The sequence below is a fragment of the Callospermophilus lateralis genome, chromosome 7, assembly GCF_048772815.1.
Source record: "Callospermophilus lateralis isolate mCalLat2 chromosome 7, mCalLat2.hap1, whole genome shotgun sequence".
NCBI lineage: Eukaryota > Metazoa > Chordata > Mammalia > Rodentia > Sciuridae > Callospermophilus > Callospermophilus lateralis.
In genome coordinates, this window is record NC_135311.1 from 137,063,551 (window position 1) to 137,082,617 (window position 19,067).

General features: G+C 40.9%; 1 protein-coding gene and 1 pseudogene across 1 annotated transcript in view; both read right to left on the reverse strand.

Annotated features, from left to right (window-relative positions):
• Positions 1 to 13,006, reverse strand: part of Pex14 (peroxisomal biogenesis factor 14) — a 136,889-nt gene extending 123,883 nt beyond the window's left edge. The window contains exon 1 of the mRNA XM_076861318.2: positions 12,899 to 13,006. Coding sequence (XP_076717433.1) covers positions 12,899 to 12,934 — 36 coding nt within the window. The 5' untranslated portion in view covers positions 12,935 to 13,006. The remainder of the gene's footprint in view (positions 1 to 12,898) is intronic.
• Positions 13,007 to 15,998: 2,992 nt separating this feature from the next.
• LOC143404561 (T-cell immunomodulatory protein-like) lies at positions 15,999 to 17,940 on the reverse strand (annotated as a pseudogene).
• Between the last annotated feature and the right edge of the window lie 1,127 nt (positions 17,941 to 19,067).

Below are 19,067 nucleotides of genomic sequence, written 5' to 3' on the forward strand. Positions count from 1 at the left end.
TAAAAATAATCAGATCATCTCATACCTTATCCACACAAGTAAGCAGGAACATCATATTCACACACACACACACACATATATACACACATATATATGTGTGTGTGTGTGTGTGTATTTTTTTTTAAGTTGTCAGTGGACCTTTATTTTATTTATATGTGGTGCTAAGAATCGAACCCAGGGCCTCACACGTGCTAGGCAACTGCTGTACCCACTGAACCACAACCCCAGCCCCAGCAGTAACATCTTTAATGGCTTTTTATGGCTAGAGAAGACAGAAAAAAACTCAATGTGGCCTTCAAGGCTTCACAACCACTGATGATACCTCGGGTCTCCAGTGATAACACATTCCCCAGCTCCGTCTATAACACATACTGGCCTCTGTCAAGGGGCCTTTGCATATAGTGCTCCTTTTCCTGCCACTTCAGCAACTAGCCAGCTGCAACTCCTCCTGAGGAAAACAGTCTTTCCTCTGACATCCATGATCAGGTCGAAGCTCCCTATTACACACCCACAAGACACCATATCCCTCTCCTTCAACAAATGAGCAGAGGTTGCTGGGCAAGGTGGTGCATACTCAGGAGGCTAATGCAAGAGGATCACCAGTTCAAAGCCAGCCTCTGCAACTTAGTGAATCCCTAAGCAATTTAGCAAGACCCTGTCTCAAAATAAAATTTAAAAAGGCTAAAGATGTGGCTCAGTGGTTATGTGCCTCTGGGCTAATCCCCAGCACCAAAACGGAAAAAGAAAAAAAAAAAAAAAACTGAGCAAAACTGCAATTTTATATTTGTGTGATCATGTGAATGATGTGTCTCCCTCATCAGTAAAAATCTCCACATGGGGAGAAACCATTTGCTTATCACTGTATCCCTGGGGCCTAGAAGAGTGCCAGGCACAGATTAGGCCTTCAACAGAGAGTGGTTTAGGGTTGGGGATGTAGCTCAGTGATAGAACACTTTCCTAGCATGTGTGAGGTTCTGAGTTCCACACCCATAACACAAAAAAAAAAAGAAAAAAGAAAAAAACAAAAAAAAAAAACAAGAACAGATATTTGTCAAGTAAATGAATAAGCCACAAAGAATAGAACAATGGTTCTAACTCATTAATACATTATGTGTTATATATTAAAGTTCATTATCTTCCTAAAGGCTTCCTTCAATCCATCTGGCAGATACTAAGTGCTAGCATTTATTTATTAGTGCTTTCTTTACTTAATTCTCACAATATTTGCACAAAATTATTGCTAATAAGGAAACTGAGGAAAGTAAAGTCAAATAACTTGCCTATGACAACTAGTCCTACAGGGATTTGAACACTTCTACTTAATAAAAACAATCAAATTTTGTTTAGATCACACATCACTATAACTCACTGTCACGAAGGAACTTCCCGTAAAAGCAGTTCCTCTTGGGTGGGGGGTGTAGTTCAGTGGTAGAGTACTTGCCTAACAATCACAAAGCTCTGGATTTCATCCCATCAGAACAAACAACAACAACAAAAAAAAATAGTTCACCACTTCAGTAGTTAATATTTGCCAGAGGAAAAAACTTCAAACAATATACAGTGACAACTAACATCTACTCTTTAGCACCTTTTTTCAACTATGAGCCATGTAAATGTATTGTTTAAAAACCAAAATTTACAGGCTGGGGTTGTGGCTCAGCGGTAGAATGCTCGCTTAGCACGTGCTGGGTCCTAGGTTCAATCCTCAGCATCACATAGAAATGATAGATAAAGGTATTTATCCAACTACAACTAAAAAAATAAATAAATATTTTTTAAAAATTTAGGACTGAAGTTGTGGCTCAGTGGTAGAGTGCTTGCTAGCATGTGTGAGGCACTGGGTTTGACTATCAGCACTGCATATAAATAAATGAATAAAATAAAGATCCATCAACATCTAAAACAAATAATTTAAAAAATTAAACACTGAGAATAAAAAAGAAAGCTTCCTTCTCATTCCAACCCTACAGGACCACCACTGACATAGGTTCCTTATCAACTGAGCTATATCCCAGCCTTTATCAATTCTTCCAAGGACACACAAAGCACGAGATCCCCACCAAGGAACTTCACCCAGTAACACCCTCCAAAGTCCTCCAGTCTTGGCTTTCCTATCTTCTGGACACACAAAGCCAGCCCTCTAAGCTCAATGTTAGGGTTGCTAAGAGGAGACAGCATTTCCCCAAACTGCATTCCAACCCACGTGTTGTCCCAGACCAATTAAACAACATCAGTGAACTAAGAGGGCTTTGCACCAATCTGGGAATTGCCCAACACCAATTACATTCTAGATGATTCTCAAGCTCATGATGAAATTTCTGCTGTCCAAAAAGTACTAGCACCCATTTCCTGTCTAGTGTTCACTAGAAAACAGTTTCTTGATGACTAAATCCAAAATAGCCTCCATCCTTACTTCCCTGGGAATACCTTTGGATAGTCTTTGTTAAATAACTAGTTTGCCATCTTTCTCTCCCACTAGATTTTAAGCTTCTTGCAGACAGACATTTTACTATCTTATTAAAGTATCTTCAGCAGCCAGAATATCACTGTTACTCAATAAATACAGACATCTTTAAAATTTCTTATTTAAACAATCAAAACAAAGGAATCAGTTGATATATATATGCCCAACAAAAGCAAGTACAGGACCAGGGCAGGGTCTTTCCCTGGAACCTAACATAAATGTGGCCTACTCTTAATACAATGTTATGGACAGATAATTCTCTACTGGGCAGTATCACTCTCATGGGACATTTGGAAATACATGGAGGTGTTTCTGGCTGTTGCCATAACTCCAGAGGGTTCAGTGGCATTTAGAGGAAAGAGGGCTAAATGCACCCAAAGATGACCTGTTCCATCTTAAACACAAAGAGTACTCTCTCCAAGGAGACTCCTGACCAGTCTGCTTTCTCATATAGAAGGACAGGCTCCCATCACAAACATATAACTCCAGGCACTTCTTGAAAAAGTGAGTAGCTGACTGCCTGTGTGGGGGTGCATGCCCAAGCTCAGCTGGCCTGCTAGTCTGACCAGTCCAGCCTTATGAACACCCAACACATTTTCAAACACCTACCCCTATATCTTCCCCTTTTAGTGGTCAAGTCCATTATCTGGCTTGAGATGGATCCCTACAAATTAAATCCCAGCTTGACCCTGGATATCTGACTATAGGGTATTCAGTCCATGACTTTAAAAAAAAAAAAGTAAGTTTTTTTATAAGCCACCAACTGAGATCTATAGCAAAAATATAAGAAAGAAGCTCCAAAGTCATCTACTTCTGGGTCTTTAGAGGCCAGGATGAAGACAGTAGAAAGAGAAGAAAGCAAAAGATTAAGAATGCTTTAAAAAACAAAAAGTCAGACAAATAAAAACAGACCACAGAAGCAGACAGAGAAATGTTTTTATTGTTACAGAGACAAAGGTGCCCTCACTCCTGTGGCAGAAGCATTGATCCTACATCCACTAAGTGACTGCCACTCTGGTTATGTCCTGGAAGAATAAGCTACAACCCACAAATATTCTTTAAGAGGCAGAGATAGAGTGGAAAGTGCATGAGTTTTGGCATGAATAACTGAGTGACTTGGGTATGCTACTGAACTTCTCTGAGCTTCAGTTTTCTTATCTACAGGACTAATGGAAATAATACTACCACCTCACATTGGAGTTGGATGAGATAGTAAAAATCATATCACGTCACTCTTCTGCTTGAAATCAACTGAGGAGTAACATACCTCCCACAGTAAGCAATGAGAAAACTAAGCAAACAACTGAAACCACTGTTTGTAGATATTGGACAACGGGCAGCACAGGACTGTGATCCTGTGAGCACAGGATCAGAACAGAACAGAACAGAACAGAACAAATGATCTGGGCCGGAAAACCTCTCTGGCTTTCAGCCAGGAGGCACATTTCAGACCAAGAAATGGTGGGGTGGGGGTTCCCTGAAGACTATGGCAGTATCAGTGAGTAAAGAGGTCAGAGATTTCACTGAGTTCAGGGAGGAAAGGCAGTTGAGAACTGCAGAACACAGTTCCAGAGAGGAAACAGCTATGAGGAAAGAGAGCTCCAGAAGTCTGCAAGGAGTTCCCTTGAGGCTCTGTTGACTATTAAAACTTGCATACGAATAGGGTGAAACTTCATAAGGGTAAAAAAATGAGTGATAAGGAAGCTGTGAGCTCAACAGCTCTCAGAACTCCCACAGGACTCGGTAATCCCAAGCACCAACAGAGGAGTATCCTCCCTGCTCATTCAGGGCATTCAGTTAGAGACCTAAAAGGTAAAGACCCTTGGTAGCAGGGTCAGATTATCCCAGCAGCAAAAGTTATCCGAAACCCACCCAAACAAAGCTTAAAACAGGACTTGAAAAAATCACAAATAGGCTGAGCATAGTAGCTAAAGCCTGTAATCCAAGACCTAGGAGGCTGCAGCAGGAAGGACACAAGTTCAAACCCAACCTCAGCAACTTAGCAAGGCCCTAAGAAACTTAGCAAGTCTTGCTAAGGGCTTGGAATGTGGCTGAGTGGTTAAAAACCTCTGGGTTCAATCCCTGGTATCAATTAATCAATCAGTAATTACAAATAACTACCCACCAAAACAAAGCCCAACCTTGTTTCAAGACCACAAAATCCAAACTCTCAATGTGAAATTTACACACAAAATCTAGCATTCAACCAAAATTATCAACATGTGTCAAGAAACAGGAAAATGTGACCAATAATAATAAGAAAAAACAAATTATATAACTAGCAGACAAAGAACACTAAGACAGATACACAGCATCTAAATACTTAAAGGAAAACATGATCATTGTAGGAGAAAAATATAAGATAATAAATAAATATAAGAAATAAAAGATTATAAATAAAAAGAAATTATAACCAGGTATGGTGGCCACACGCCTATAACTCCAGCAACTCAGGAGGCTAAAGCAGAAGGATCATTAGTTCAAGGCTAGCCTCAGTAACTTAGGAAGGCCCTAAGCAACTTAGAGAGACCCAAGCAGTGGTGCATGCCTATAATCCCAGCAGCTGGGGAGGCTAAGGCAGGAGGATTGCAAGTTCAAAGCCAGCCTCAGCAAAAGCAAGGCACTAAGCAACTCAGCGAGACCCTGTCTCTAAATAAGATACAAAATAGAGATGGCCATGATGGCACAGGTGGCCTGTGTGCATTCCTGGGTGCCCAGGACCCCCACACACACCCTATCCCAGCCGCAGTGGTCTTCTGTGGCTCTTTCTCAGTACCTGGTACACAGCCCCTGCCAGTGACATTCAGGTGACCATATCTGACCCCTACCATGTAGTGATACTATTCCAAACTGTGATCCTGTACCTATCAGATGACCACAACCCTCACAGTGCCCATTGTAATCTAGAAGAACAAGTCCTTCTTCCAGGACAGCATTTGCTGATACCTTCTCCCAGTCAGTGTGGATAACCAGATTAATGCCCAGCTTGCAGCAAGCAATCCCAGCTGCAACCTCTATGTGGAGTGTCAGGACAGCGTGTGTAAGTCAGCATTGTGGCCACCAAGTAGGATAACGCTGTGACCCTGGGAGACTACTACCAGGGCCAGAGATCACCATCCATAGTAAGTATGTGGGGCCAGGTGGCCTGGGAGGTTGGTTTGGGTGGGTGGTGGGGCAAGCTTCCTGATGCACAGCCTGGAGACCTTATCTGGAAGCTCTTGAGCATCAAGAAAGAACCCACAAAAGGAGAATCCTTCCATCCATCTATTCCTTTATCTATACAACACAGATTTATTGAGTATCTGCTATATATGTTCTAAGCTCTGAGAACACAGCAGTAAACAAAACCATTCAATCACTTCAAAAAAAAAAAACACAAAAATAGGGCTGGGGATGTGGCTCAAGCGGTAGCGCGCTCGCCTGGTGTGCGTGCCGCCTGGGTTCGATCCTCAGCACCACATACAAACAGAGATGTTGTGTCCGCTGATAACTGAAAAATAAATATTGAAATTCTCTCTCTCTCTCTCTCTCTCTCTCTCTCTCTCTCTCTCTCTCTCCCTTTCTCACTCTCTCTTTAAAAAAAAAAAAATAGGGCTGGGGATGTGACTCAGTGGCCAAGTGTCCCTGAGTTCAATCCCTAGTACCCAAAAATAAAATAAAATAAAATTTTTTTTAATGAAAAAGACTGGGATTTGGCTCAGTAGTAAAGCACCCCTGGGTTAAACCCCCAGTACCAAAAAAAGGAAAAAAAAAGAAAATAGAGGGCCTAGGATTGTGGCTCAGTGGTAGCGCACTTGCCTGGCATGCGTGAGACACTGGGTTCGATTCTCAGCACCGCGTATAAATAAATAAATAAAGGTATCAACAACTAAAAAAAAATTAAAGAAAATACAACTTCTAGCCCTTAGGGTTCAATCCCCAATATCATGAAATAAATAAATAATAAAAATAAAATGAAGGGAGCTGGGGATATAGCTCAGTTGGTAAAGTGTTTGCCTTGCATGCACAAGGCCCTGGGTTCAATCTCCAGCACCACAAAAAAATAAAATAAAATGGGGACTGGCAGTGGGGCTCAGCAGTAGTACCCTTGCTTAGCTTGTGTGAGGCACTGGGTTCGATTCTCAGCACCACATATAAATCAATAAAATAAAGGTCTACCAACAACTAAAAAAATATTTTTTAAAAAAATGGCCTGGGAGCTCAGTTGCAGAACATCCCTAGATTAAATCCCCATTGCCACAAAGAAAAAAAGGCTTGATGGGGGGGGCACTTACAGTACTGCAATCTAAAGTGCCTGTTATTGGGAAGCTGAAGCAAGAGCACTGTAAGTTCAAGGCCAGTCTGGGCAATTAATGAAACTCTATCTAAAATTCAAAAGGACTGGGAATGTCTCTCAATGGTAAAGCACCCCCTGGGTTCAATCCCTAGTACCACCGCAAAAAAAAAAGTCAAACACATAAAAGTTCAAAACGGACAAAATTAAATTGTGGTAATCTAAGTCAAGATAGGAGCAACCTTTGGGGACTGGGATAGTGAAGGAAGAGATAAAGGGGGTACTTCTGAGGTTCTGGTTACGTTTCTTTTTTCTTTTTTTTTTTTTTGATTTGTTACTATCATTTATTACATTTTATAGTCATTAATCATAATTGTAAATTTATAATTTTTGTTAACCAAACAACACTCTTCAAATAACATTGTTTTAATTAGTTATACATGACAGTACAATGATCTTGACATATCATACATTTGAATCAGATGGGATATGATTTCTCATTTTTCTGAGTGTACAGGTTGCAGAATCACATTGGTCATGCAGTCACGTATATACATACAACAATAATAAAGTCTATAAGTCTATTTTATTCTGCTGTCCTTCCTTCCCCTCTCCTCCCCTCCCATCACTTCTCTCTACCCAAACTAATGTGACACACTTTTTTTTTTTTTTTAAACATTTGATTTCTTACTGTACTAAGAATGGAACCCAGGGGTCTTGATCATGCTAGATAAGTGTTCTGCCACTGAGCTACACTCCCAGCCTGATATATCAGTTATCCAAGTATACTGACTTGGTGAAGTCACCAACCTGTATACATACTTTTAATACTTTAAGATATGTAAAACATTAGTTGAAAGTTTACCTTTTTTTTTTTTTTTCCTTTTTCTTTTATCCAGGGAACCATTCTAGATTAAAGTGAACAAAAAAACTAAACAGGGCTGGGGTTGTAGCTCAGTGGTCAAACGCTTGCCTAGCACCCGCGAGGTACTGGATTTGTTCCCCAGCATCACATTAGGGGGGAAAAAAAAACCTAAATGAACAAAATAGAGGCTAAAAAAGGAAGAAACTAAAGAGACAAATCAATGCAATCCCTGTTTCCTGACTGGATCCTAGCTTTTTTAACTGGGCAAATTAAACATATTAATTGACCATGAATATATTAAATAATACTTTTTATCAATACTAAATTTCTTTTTTTTTTTTTTGAAAAAGAGAGAGAGATTTTTTTTTAATATTTTTTTTTTAGTTTTCGGCAGACACAACATCTTTGTTTGTATGTGGTGCTGAGGATCAAACCCGGGCCGCACACATGCCAGGCAAGCGCGCTACCGCTTGAGCCACATCCCCAGCCCTATACTAAATTTCTTATGTGATGATGGTATGGTGGTTATGCAGAGGAATAACCTTACCCTTATGAAAGACAAATATTTCTAGTATAAAATATCTTGAGCTAGGGTTGTAGTTCAGTGGTAGAGTGCTTGCCTAGAACAGGTGAGACCCCAGGTTTGCTCCTCAGAAACACATATAAATAAATAAATATCTTAATGTCTGTAACTTACTACAAATCCTTCATATATTTATATACGTGGAAGAGGGAAGGAGAGAGAGAAACAAATTCAGCAAAATGTGAAGCATATCTTGGTTAAGTTTTTATGTGAGTTTTACAAGAGTTCCCTGTATAATTCTTTCAACTTTTTTTGGAAAATGTTCAAATAAAAAGCTTAAGGGGAGGCTGGGATTGTGGCTCAGTGGTAGAGTGCTCCCCTAGCATGCATGAGGCCCTGGGTTCGAACCTCAGCACCACATAAATGTAAAATAAAGATATTGTGTCCACCTAAAACTAAAAAATAAATATATATTAAAAAAAAGAGAAATACTTAAAAAAAAAATAAACAGTTTTCATTAAAGAAAAAAAAAAGCTTAAGGGGAAAATACCGTGTCTGAATTACTGCAACTCAAGAGTTAAACAGACTTCCAAAACTATACATAGAGGCTTAGAGAAGAAAACTAAGACTCACTGAGCACTTGTTATGCACCAGGCGCTCTTCATACCTATGATTTTGGTCAACCCTCATAGCAACTCTTCAGGTAATATTATTGCTAATTACTATTGCTCTCATTTTAATTTATGCTCAGAAAGGTAGAGTACCCTACTTGGGAGGTTGAAGCAGGAAGATAGCAAGTTTGAGGCCAGCCTAGACACCATAGCAAGACGCCAACCTCAAAAATAAATAAAATTAGAAAGATGGCATGCCAGCCAGGCATGATGGCACACACCTATAATCCCAAGAGTTTGGGGGCTGAGGCAGGAGAATTTCAAATTTGAGGCCAGCCAGGGTAACTTAGAAGGGTAACTGTCTCAAAAATAAAATAAAGGAGCCAGGCGCAGTGGCACACACCTGTAATCCCAGCGGCTCAGGAGGCTGAGGCAGGAAGATCAAAAGTTCAAAGTCAGCCTCAGCAAAAAGTGAGGCATGAAGCAACTCAGTGAGACCCTGTCTCTAAATAAAATACAAAATAGGACTGGAGATGTGACTCAGCGGTCGAGTATCCCCGAGTTAAATCCCTTGTACCAAAATGATTAATTAATCAATTAAATTTAACAAAAGGCTTTGGGGGTAGCTCAGTGACAGAGCATTTGCCTAGCATGCCAGAGGCCCTGGGTTCAATCCCCAGTATTGGAGGGATGGAGGGTTTTACAAATGAATAGATGAGAAAGTGTCAAGTTCAATGGTGGAGTATTAGAATGTCAAAAAAAATTTGGCAGGGCAGAAAGCCACAATCTGCCATTCCTTCGCTAGGCTCTTCCCCCTTCCCTGCGACTATGTCCTCTCAATCTGAAACTTAATATGTTAGGTGAACCACAACAGATCTGAAATCTGTCTGTAATAATCCTCAATAGTCAATGAATCTTAAGTAACCAGATTGAATGATGCCTCTATTCTTCACAAAAGATAGTGTACAGCAATATGATAACCTTTCCCCTGCCTCTGGGGCACAACATGTACAGACTAGAAGGGACTTTGATAAGAGATTAGCCATGCAAAGCAGAGTAATGCGAGGAAAACAGAAAAAGGATATGAGGCAATAAATAAAATTCCAACAAATTGTCTTAAGGATAGACTAAAAAGATTAACTTTACCATTATAAAAAAAAGCAAACATGTCTCTCAAATCTAAAGGTCATCAAGGACAGCTAGCATAAAGACCATGATAGAGGGCATTCTTCTGAAATTTCAAGGAAAGTACTTCAGAACAACAAAAAAAAAGAACAACTTCACAGAATAGCAGTCAACATGAGAAATCAGACCTCAGAAGGTGTAGTAGTGGGGTTTGAGGAAAATTTTCATCTTCTTTTTTTTCTTTTTAAGGTTTTTTTTTTTTTAATGTTTTTATTTTTTAGTTTTCGGCAGACACAACATCTTTGTTTGTATGTGGTGCTGAGGATCGAACCCGGGCCGCACGCATGCCAGGCGAGCGCGCTACCGCTTCAGCCACATCCCCAGCCCCATTTTTCATCTTCTTTAGAGTGAAAATCCAGAACATATTAAATGTTCTGGATAAAAACATACAACACATTGTATCCAGTATTGTTCTAAGCACAATAAATAAACTCAATCCTACAGCAATCCTATGGGATAGGCATTAGTATTATTTCTATTTTACAAACGAAGAAATCAAGGCCAGAAAAGTAACCTGTCCAAGACACATAGCTGGTACAAATGGGGCTAGGACTCTAAGCCAGAGGGGCTGGCTTTAAAACATATGCTTATAACAATTACTTTTTGCTACTTCTCAAGGGAAGAGCGGGCTTTCCACCCATCATCTTTTGAAACCAGAAGTTGATCCCACAAGGCCAACTAACAAACTTTCTACCAGACGCAGAACACTGGCTCAGCCCCACAGGTCTAACCCTATGCAATTCTTCTCACATACAAACCAGGTTATTATCCAAACGGTCCTTTCAATCCTGTACCGTTCAGACTGGAGAAATGGGAAATCAGATTGTTAGGGACTTGAAAATGAAAGGACAGACAGGTGCTAAAGAGAACTGGCTCACTTAAAAAAGTATGCATTTGCAGCTTATTGTTAGACAGTGATAATCTGGCAAGAAGAGTTCAAGTTTTTCCTTAGGCTACCAGCATACTCTGATGCAATCCCCTCTCTATCAGCTTTGAAAAGGAGGGCAAAGGAGAAGCAGGGCTGAAAACCAAACAAGTGCTGGCCAAGCCCCCTAAAAGAGCCTTACCTAGATCCTTTTCCACAAATACAGAGAGGGCAATTTCCAGAACCAAAGTAACCTTCAAGTAACTTTATCTCCAAGTGGCAAGTTTTTAGTGCTCTTCACAATACTGGCAAATGTCCTAGAGTAATCAAACTGAGAGCACCCCCTCAATGCCTATGGGCATTCCTAACATATAAGAGTTCAGAAAAACACAGATTCTGAGGAGCTTGGGCATTTCAGCAAACTAAGTAGGGTAGACAAGAAAGGATGACTGCTCTTCTCAGACACTTTCCAAAGTCCGAACCTCTGACAATAAGAAGCCAGAACCAGTTGTCTCCCATGTTTTAACAATCCAGAATCTTCTTCCTGAATCACTCACATGTTCAGGTATTCCAATTCCCTCAAGTGTAATTCTTCCAACAGGTTTATTATGGAGAAAGAAACATTAAGTGGTGGTCATGTGGCCGGGAAGAAAGTTAAATGCTAGTAAACTGCTAAAAACTTTTCCCCTCCTGGGGACTGAATCCAGGGTCAAGGAGCAGGCTAGGCAAGCAGTCTACCACTAGGCTACATTCTCAGTCTTTTATATTTTATTTTGAGAAAAGGTCTGGCCAAGTTGCTCAGGCTGTCCTCAAACTTGCCATCCTTCTGCCTCAGCCCTGCAGTAACTGGGATTACAAGCGAACACTACCCTGCCCCACTTGGTGAAAACCTTTAAAGGTGTTTCAAGGAGGTGAAAAGGTCCAAGGGTGAAACCATTTTTTCTTTCGAGGTCTAGTCCTAACTAAATTTAAAACATGAATGGGCTAATAAAAGATATCACATATATCCAGAGTCAAATCAAGATTCAAATAGGCACAGGATTTTGAGCATATTACAACTTATACGAAACGGGGGTTAGTAAATAGCCTGTACTTCCTAAAGGTTGTAGTGAGCACTGAATGAGAAAATAAGCGCAATTTGCCTTAGCAATGACAGCACACACGCAGTCAACATACGCTCTCTCTTTATATATATATATATATTAGTTGTAGTTGGACACAACACCTTTATTTATTTTTATGTGGTGCTGAGGATCGAGCCCAGGGCTTCACACGTGCGAGGCGAGTGAGCTACCGCTGAGACCCAGCCCCAGCCCGGTTCGCGCTTGCTTAGCCCTTCTCTCTTCACCTCACCCCACCTTGGGACTATTAACCCCTTGGGAGACCTTGTCACCGCTCCCCGACGGAAGTCGTCCGGGCGTCAACACTGGATCTCGTGGTCCCCTTACTGGACTGGGATTGGGCTAAACCTGTGGGTGAAGAGCTAGAGAGGTACGCCGGCCAAGAAGCCACCGCCAAGGCAGCGAGGACGCAGACTCGACCCAATGCGTGGTGGCGCGCGCGGATTACAGAGCGTCCCCATCCTACCCACGCACTGCGAGGGTCCCAGCCTATTTCGGACCCTCCCACTTGGCAAGGGGAGCGCAAAGGACACTGCAGGCAGGGAGGCCGGCGGAGGCCACTCCCGCAAGCCGAGGCGGAGGCCGCGGAGGTGGGAACCCCGAGGACGCCAGGCCCCCCCCCGGGGGGGCAGCCGGCACGGGCGCGCCTCACTAGAGGGGCCCCTCGCCGCTCCAGGCCGGGAACCTCGCGAGGGTCTCCTCGCCCTCCGCACCGGACTGAAGTGGGCCCCGAGGGGCGGGAAGGCGAGGTGTGGGGCCCGGCAGGCCCGGCCCAGCCCCCGAGCCCGGCTCGCAAAGGTGGTCAAAGAGGGGTCACCGGGGGAGGGGCCGCGCGGGGAGGTCCCGGAGAGGGGAGGGGCCCGCGAGGGGGCGAGAGGCCGGGGCCGCGGCTCAGGAGACTCGGGGTTCCCCCGGCTCCCGGACGTGCGCCTAGCGCCCCTTCGGCCGGGGTCCCCGCCGCCCCGGCGGGGCAGTCCCACTCCCCTCTTACCTGGCTCGGCTGCTCTGCCTGCTCCGAGGACGCCATCTTTGTGAGGCCTGACTAATCTATCGCCGCTGGGCGAGGTTTCTCCCAAACGCCCTCGCTCGAAAGCTCCGGCCCAGACTAAAGTAGCAGTAACTGAGCCTGTCGATGGGGGCGGGCTCGGGGCAGAGGGCGGAGCCGGCGTCCGACACCTCGCGCAGTTCCAAGGAGCTCTGTTTACAGCCCTGATTCTTTTTTCGTTGTTGTTTGTGCATTATTATTTCTTGAATCAAATCTCTGCCGTCCCCAATAAGCATTTAGTAAATGAATGAATGTGAAGAAACTTGTAAATTATTTTTTAACAACTCAGTACAGTACTATTCATTGAGTGTCTATTATTTGTCAGGAACTTTGGCAAGAGCTAGAAATTAAAGGATCCAAGATCCAGGTCCCAAGCCCGGGACAAACAAACACGCACACAATTACAGCATTGTTGGAGATAGAATTTTGAAAAGTTTTTTTTTTTTTAAATATCTATTTTCCAGTCGTAGTTGGATACAATAGCTTTATTTTATTTATTTATTTTTATGTGGTACTGTGGATGGAACTCAGGTCCTTGCATGTGCTAAGCCAGCGCTCTACCGCTGAGCCACAACCCCAGCCCAGAGAACTTTGATAACTCTATGCAGCTCTATTGCCAGAACACAAAAGAGGATGCTTCATGGGGAGGTGTCTCTTAACTGTCATTACTTTATAATGGTTGAGATTTTTAAGCTAAAGGTGAAATTATATGAACAAGGATGCATACGTTACCATCATTATTCAACTCCTATCATAACTGTGTTTTGGCCAAATTGTAGTTCTCAAATGGGCTACACTAACAATTCCTCTTTACCAAATATCTGATACGTACATCCATGTTTTCAAAAATAAAATATGAAACAGACTGACCCTGAATGAATATGGGCCATTATTTCTACTTCACATAAAATATCACCCTCTAAGCAAGGATATTTTGGGACTGTTTAAATTACTATCTATTTATTTATTTATTTTGAACTAGGGATTGAACCTGGGGGTGCTTTACACCTGCACTACATCACTAGTCTTTTTTTTTCTTTTTCTTTTTCTTTTTTTTTAATGACACAGGGTCTTGCCAAATTGCTGAAGGTCTCACTAAGTTGCTGAGGCTGGCCTAGAATGTGTGATCATCCTGCATAGCTGGGATTACAGATGTGCACCACTGCACCCAGCTAAATATTAGTTTTTCTGGAAGAAAATTACAAACTTCTGGAAGCATACTATTAGAACAAACACACCTATATTCCCAGCTACTTTGGAGGTTGAAGCAGGAGGATCTCTTGAGCCCAGGAGTTTGACATTAGCCTGAGCAACATAGTGAGATCTCCATTAAAAAAAAAAAAAAAGCTGGTGCCGATACCATATGCCCTTAATCCCAGCAATTCAGAAAGCTAAGGCAGGAGAGCAACTCAGGCCTACTTGGGCAACTTAATGAGATCCTGTCTTAAAAAGTAAAAAGAGCATGGGATGTAGCTCAGTAGAAAAAAGTGCCCCTGGGTGGATTCAAACTAAAAAGCTTCTCAGCAAAAGAAACAATCAGTGAGGTGAATAGAGAGCCTACTAATTGGGAACAAATTCTTATCACATGCACACCAGATACAGCACTAATCTATGAGTTCTTTATATATTCTTGACATTAGAATATATAAAGAACTCAAAAATATTAACACCAAAAAAAATTAATAAATAAAATAAACAATAAATGGGCCAAGGACCTGAACAGACACTTCTCAGAAGAAGATATACAATCAACAATTATATGAAAAAATGTTCATCATCTCCAGCAATTAGAGAAATGCAAATCAAAACTACTCTTAAGATTTCATCTCACTCCTGTCACAATGGCAGCTATTAAGAATACAATCATCAGTAAGTGTTGGTGAGGATGTGGGGAAAAGGCACACTCATACATTGCTGGTGGAACTGCAAATTGGTGCAGCCAATATGGAAAGCAGTGTGGAGATTCCTTGGAAAACTGGGAATAGAACCACCATTTGACCCAGCTATCCCACTCCTTGGTCTATACCCAAAGGACTTAAAAACAGCATACTACAGGGAGACAGCCACATCAATGTTTACAGCAGCACAATTCACAATAGTTAAACTGTAAAACCAACCTAGATGCCCTTCAGTAGATGAATGGATGAAGAAACTGTGATATATAAACACAATGGAATATTACTCAGCATTAAAAGAGAATAAACTCATGATAAATGGATGGAGCTGGAGAAGATAATGCTAAGTGAATTTAGCCAATTCCAAAAAACCAAATGCTGAAAGACTTCTCTGATTTAAGGATGCTGATTCATAATATCATAATATGTTGAGGGGGATTAAATGAACTCTAGATAGGCAAAGAGGAATAGGAGAGGGAGGGGAAAGGAGGGGACATGGGGGGGAAAGACATGGAATGAGATGGTAATCATTACCCTGTGTACATGTATGAAGACACGAAGGATGTGACTCTACTTTGTGTACAACCAGAGATATGAAAAATTGTGCTCTATATGTGTAATATGAATAGTAATGCATTCTGTTGTCATACATAACAAATTAAACATTTTTAAAAAGTTCTCCTCAGTTCAATTCCCAGAACAAAAAAAAAGAAGAACAACAACATCAAGAAGGAGGAGTTGTTGTCAGGAACATCTGAGCAATTTCAAACAGTGCCATTGTTCGCATTTTCCCTTTTCTGATTTACTTCAAATCTTTGTTTGTTTGTTTTGGAAGAGGCTGGGAATGAAAGTTTAATTTCAGCTTGGCTAACCACAGCAAATTGGAGTAGTTAAATTGTTACTTCAGATCTTAATGTTTAGTCTTTTTTAAACTATATTTATTTTAATATTTTCCAATAATTGCCAAGAGATGCATAATTTACAAATAATATTCAAAATCCCCTATTTTCTTCTATAAGCCAAAATTTAGTATTTCAACTAATCGAATGAATGATCGCTCCTTTATATAATATTAAAGCCAAGACCAGAGCATTGCTTGAAATCTATGGGCCTCTTGATCATTTTCTCTATCATCTGCATTCCTATATTGCCTAAGCAAAATGCCAATTATTGCCAAGATGGAAACACAGACATCCATGAGATCTATAGCAGTAAGTAGAAGGATGTTACTTGGTGTAACATAGTTTGACACCCCAGCTTCACAAGACACTGTGAGGGTATGGAATGACAATTACCTGGGAATTTGGAATGATTATAGTCCACTCTTGTTTTTGTACAGATGTCTCTCTAGAAGGACAGGGAATTCCAACATAAAGATGGTCAGGAAAGTTTTCACTATGATCTGAGCCAAGTACATTGTATGGTAATTGGGGAGCTAAATGTGCTGATTGACTAAGTTGTCCAGCTGAGACATTTTTCAGTTATCCATTGGCATCTACAGCTGTATACACCATATATGGCTCAGGTTGATTCACTCCAAAAGGTGTTATCTTATGAAGACAGTCATTAGAACACAGACCACTAGGAACACACACTTTTACAAAATACACATCTGCTTCAAAGTTATTTTTTAATGTATAGATGGTAAAATCATTCTTTGTGTAGACTTTCCTTGGGACTGCAATATCCAAGATCCCATCTTCCTAAATGTCACAAAGGTGGCAATCATAGTATGTGGGCTCTCTCTCCTCCCGTGAGGAGGTCTATGGAACAGGGTAGAGGGGAGTGTGGCTGCAGATTCATGAATCAAGACCTCCAGAGACCAAGCCAGAAACAGGTCTGATTTTATTGTGTAGTTACCATGTACTCAGGCAGTAGCTAAGCAGATTATAGGCAGTCACCAATACAATTTTTGGCCAAGTGTCCTAACTGTGACCAATTGAGGAGTGGACATGGAGCAAGCGCTAGGACCACAACACATGGCCTCACACCCAGGGATGTGTCTAAAGAGTAAGCAATTTGCTGCTCATGCACCTAGCACAAGGGGAGTGGTTTGCCACTCAGGCGCCCTTAAGGTATGTCACATATGCAGAACTCCATGCACTTGTCCCCACACCATGGCATCTCTGATTTGATTTAGGTCCATTAGTCCAGTAAGATTTAAACATTGGATATGCCTCCTTACAGCCCACATTATTACCAGGGTCATTCTCTAGTGAAAAGTTCTGTTGTTTGCTTCCAGATGTATGTATGTCTTTAGTGTGGCAGGAGTGTCTGAATAGCCATCCATGTTATAGTCTCCAATATGAAGGAAAACTGGAAATGGTATTTCAGTCAGTCATCCTTCGTGCACAAATGGCACAAAGGCCCGGCGTGTGTCCTTATTGCTGAAATCCTGTAGGACTGGAACCCACTGCTTTATTCCAGATTTCAGTAAGGAGTTGATGATATTTTGGCAGTTTTATCTTCACAGCCTGGAAGTAAGTGATCCTTTGTCCATCTACATCAAAGTCTGCAAATGCTGACTATCTATCCACCACTATATTTTGAGTTTTTTGTGGACAGAGAATTTTTCCATATCTCAAACTAAAAGGTACTACAGTCAGACAATGTTGTCAGGAATCAATCTGCTGCAAAATCTTCAGTCAGATCAATAAATGAATGAGAATGTGGAATTCACATATTCTTATTAGTGGTCAAAGCAGAATGCCATAATAAATTTCTTCCTAATAGTATCTTTGGCTTGGAGCTGTGGCTCAGTGGTAAAGTACTCGTCTTAACACGTGCAAGGCACTGGGTTCAATCCTCAGCACCACATAAAAATAAATAAAATAAAGGCATTGTGTCCAACTACTGTCCAACTACAACTAAGAAAAAAAGTGTTTTAAAAAAATAGTATCTGTGGCTGGCTGGATCCATTTGTGATACCAAATGTATCATGAATTAGATCACCATTGAAGTCCATAATTAGTGGCTGATCTTGAAAAGTCCTATTGAGTATGGTTATATTGTTTGATTTTGTCCACAGAAGATAACAGCTCGTAATTCATTGTTGGCATGTTTCTGGGGAAAATATGTTAGAAGGACATCCATTTGTGAATCACCATTATAATCCCCAGAGACTACACTTGTTATCAATGCACTGTGATTCTTGAAAGATACCTTTACTTTGGGTTTAAAATAGGGTGCATTCTGATCTGTCATAAAAGATGATGAAATCATTTTTTCCAGCTGGCATACTTCTTAATGTTTAGTCTTGCCAAAGAACAATTTTTCTTAATTTCAATTTTGATTTATTTTTAGTTCTAAAATCAGGCAACTCTTCATTCCATAAAAGAGAATAAGTGCTCCAATGAGCACAGCATAAAAGGTTAGTTTTATAAGCAGAAACAACAACAAAATAGCAGATTGGTCATTTCAAAGTTACTTTCCTTGTAAAAACAAGGACACAGAGAGAGAACAATAAGAAAATAACTGATTGGTCAACATTACTCCAAGTTTCCTTTCAGTATAAGAATTAAGGAAGAGGGAACTTCACCATCATGCCAGTTAAAACTGACCTGTTTGAGAAATTTGGCTGTTATCCTTGTAATCCTGATTTCTGGGAAATTGAGATTAACAGTTTAGTTTCAGTTTGGTAGTGCTGGGGACTGAATCCAGGGACTTGCACATACTAGGCTGAACTACTGAGCTACACTCTCAGCTCTCCATTTAGATTTTTAGTCAGGTCTATTGCAGCCTGGTGCAGGAGCTTAGTCCAGAATAGTGACCTCTTGTACTTTTTTTTTTTTTTTTAAACAGCCTATTTATGTATTTAAGCATTTGTTCAGCAGGTCCAATCTGATTTGCACAGGTGTAGCAGGGAATTGAATGACAGACTTATTTAGTATTAACATTATGCATCTATATATGCATGTAAGGACCATCTAAATTTCAAGGAAGTACGTGTGTGTGTGTGTGTGTGTGTGTTTCATATGCAAAATAAATCCCTGTTGAACTCGCTTGTAAACGTTCAATTGCAACTCCTAAAGAAAACACTAAAAACTGGTCTGGGGACTGTATGACCAATATGATTCTATGATATGTATACTCAGAAAAATGAGACATTATATCCTATCTATGCATGACATATCAAAGTATATAAGTGCATTCTACCGTCATGTATAACTAATTAAAAAAAAAAAAAACTGGTCTGGGGAATAGTCATTGGTAGGACATAT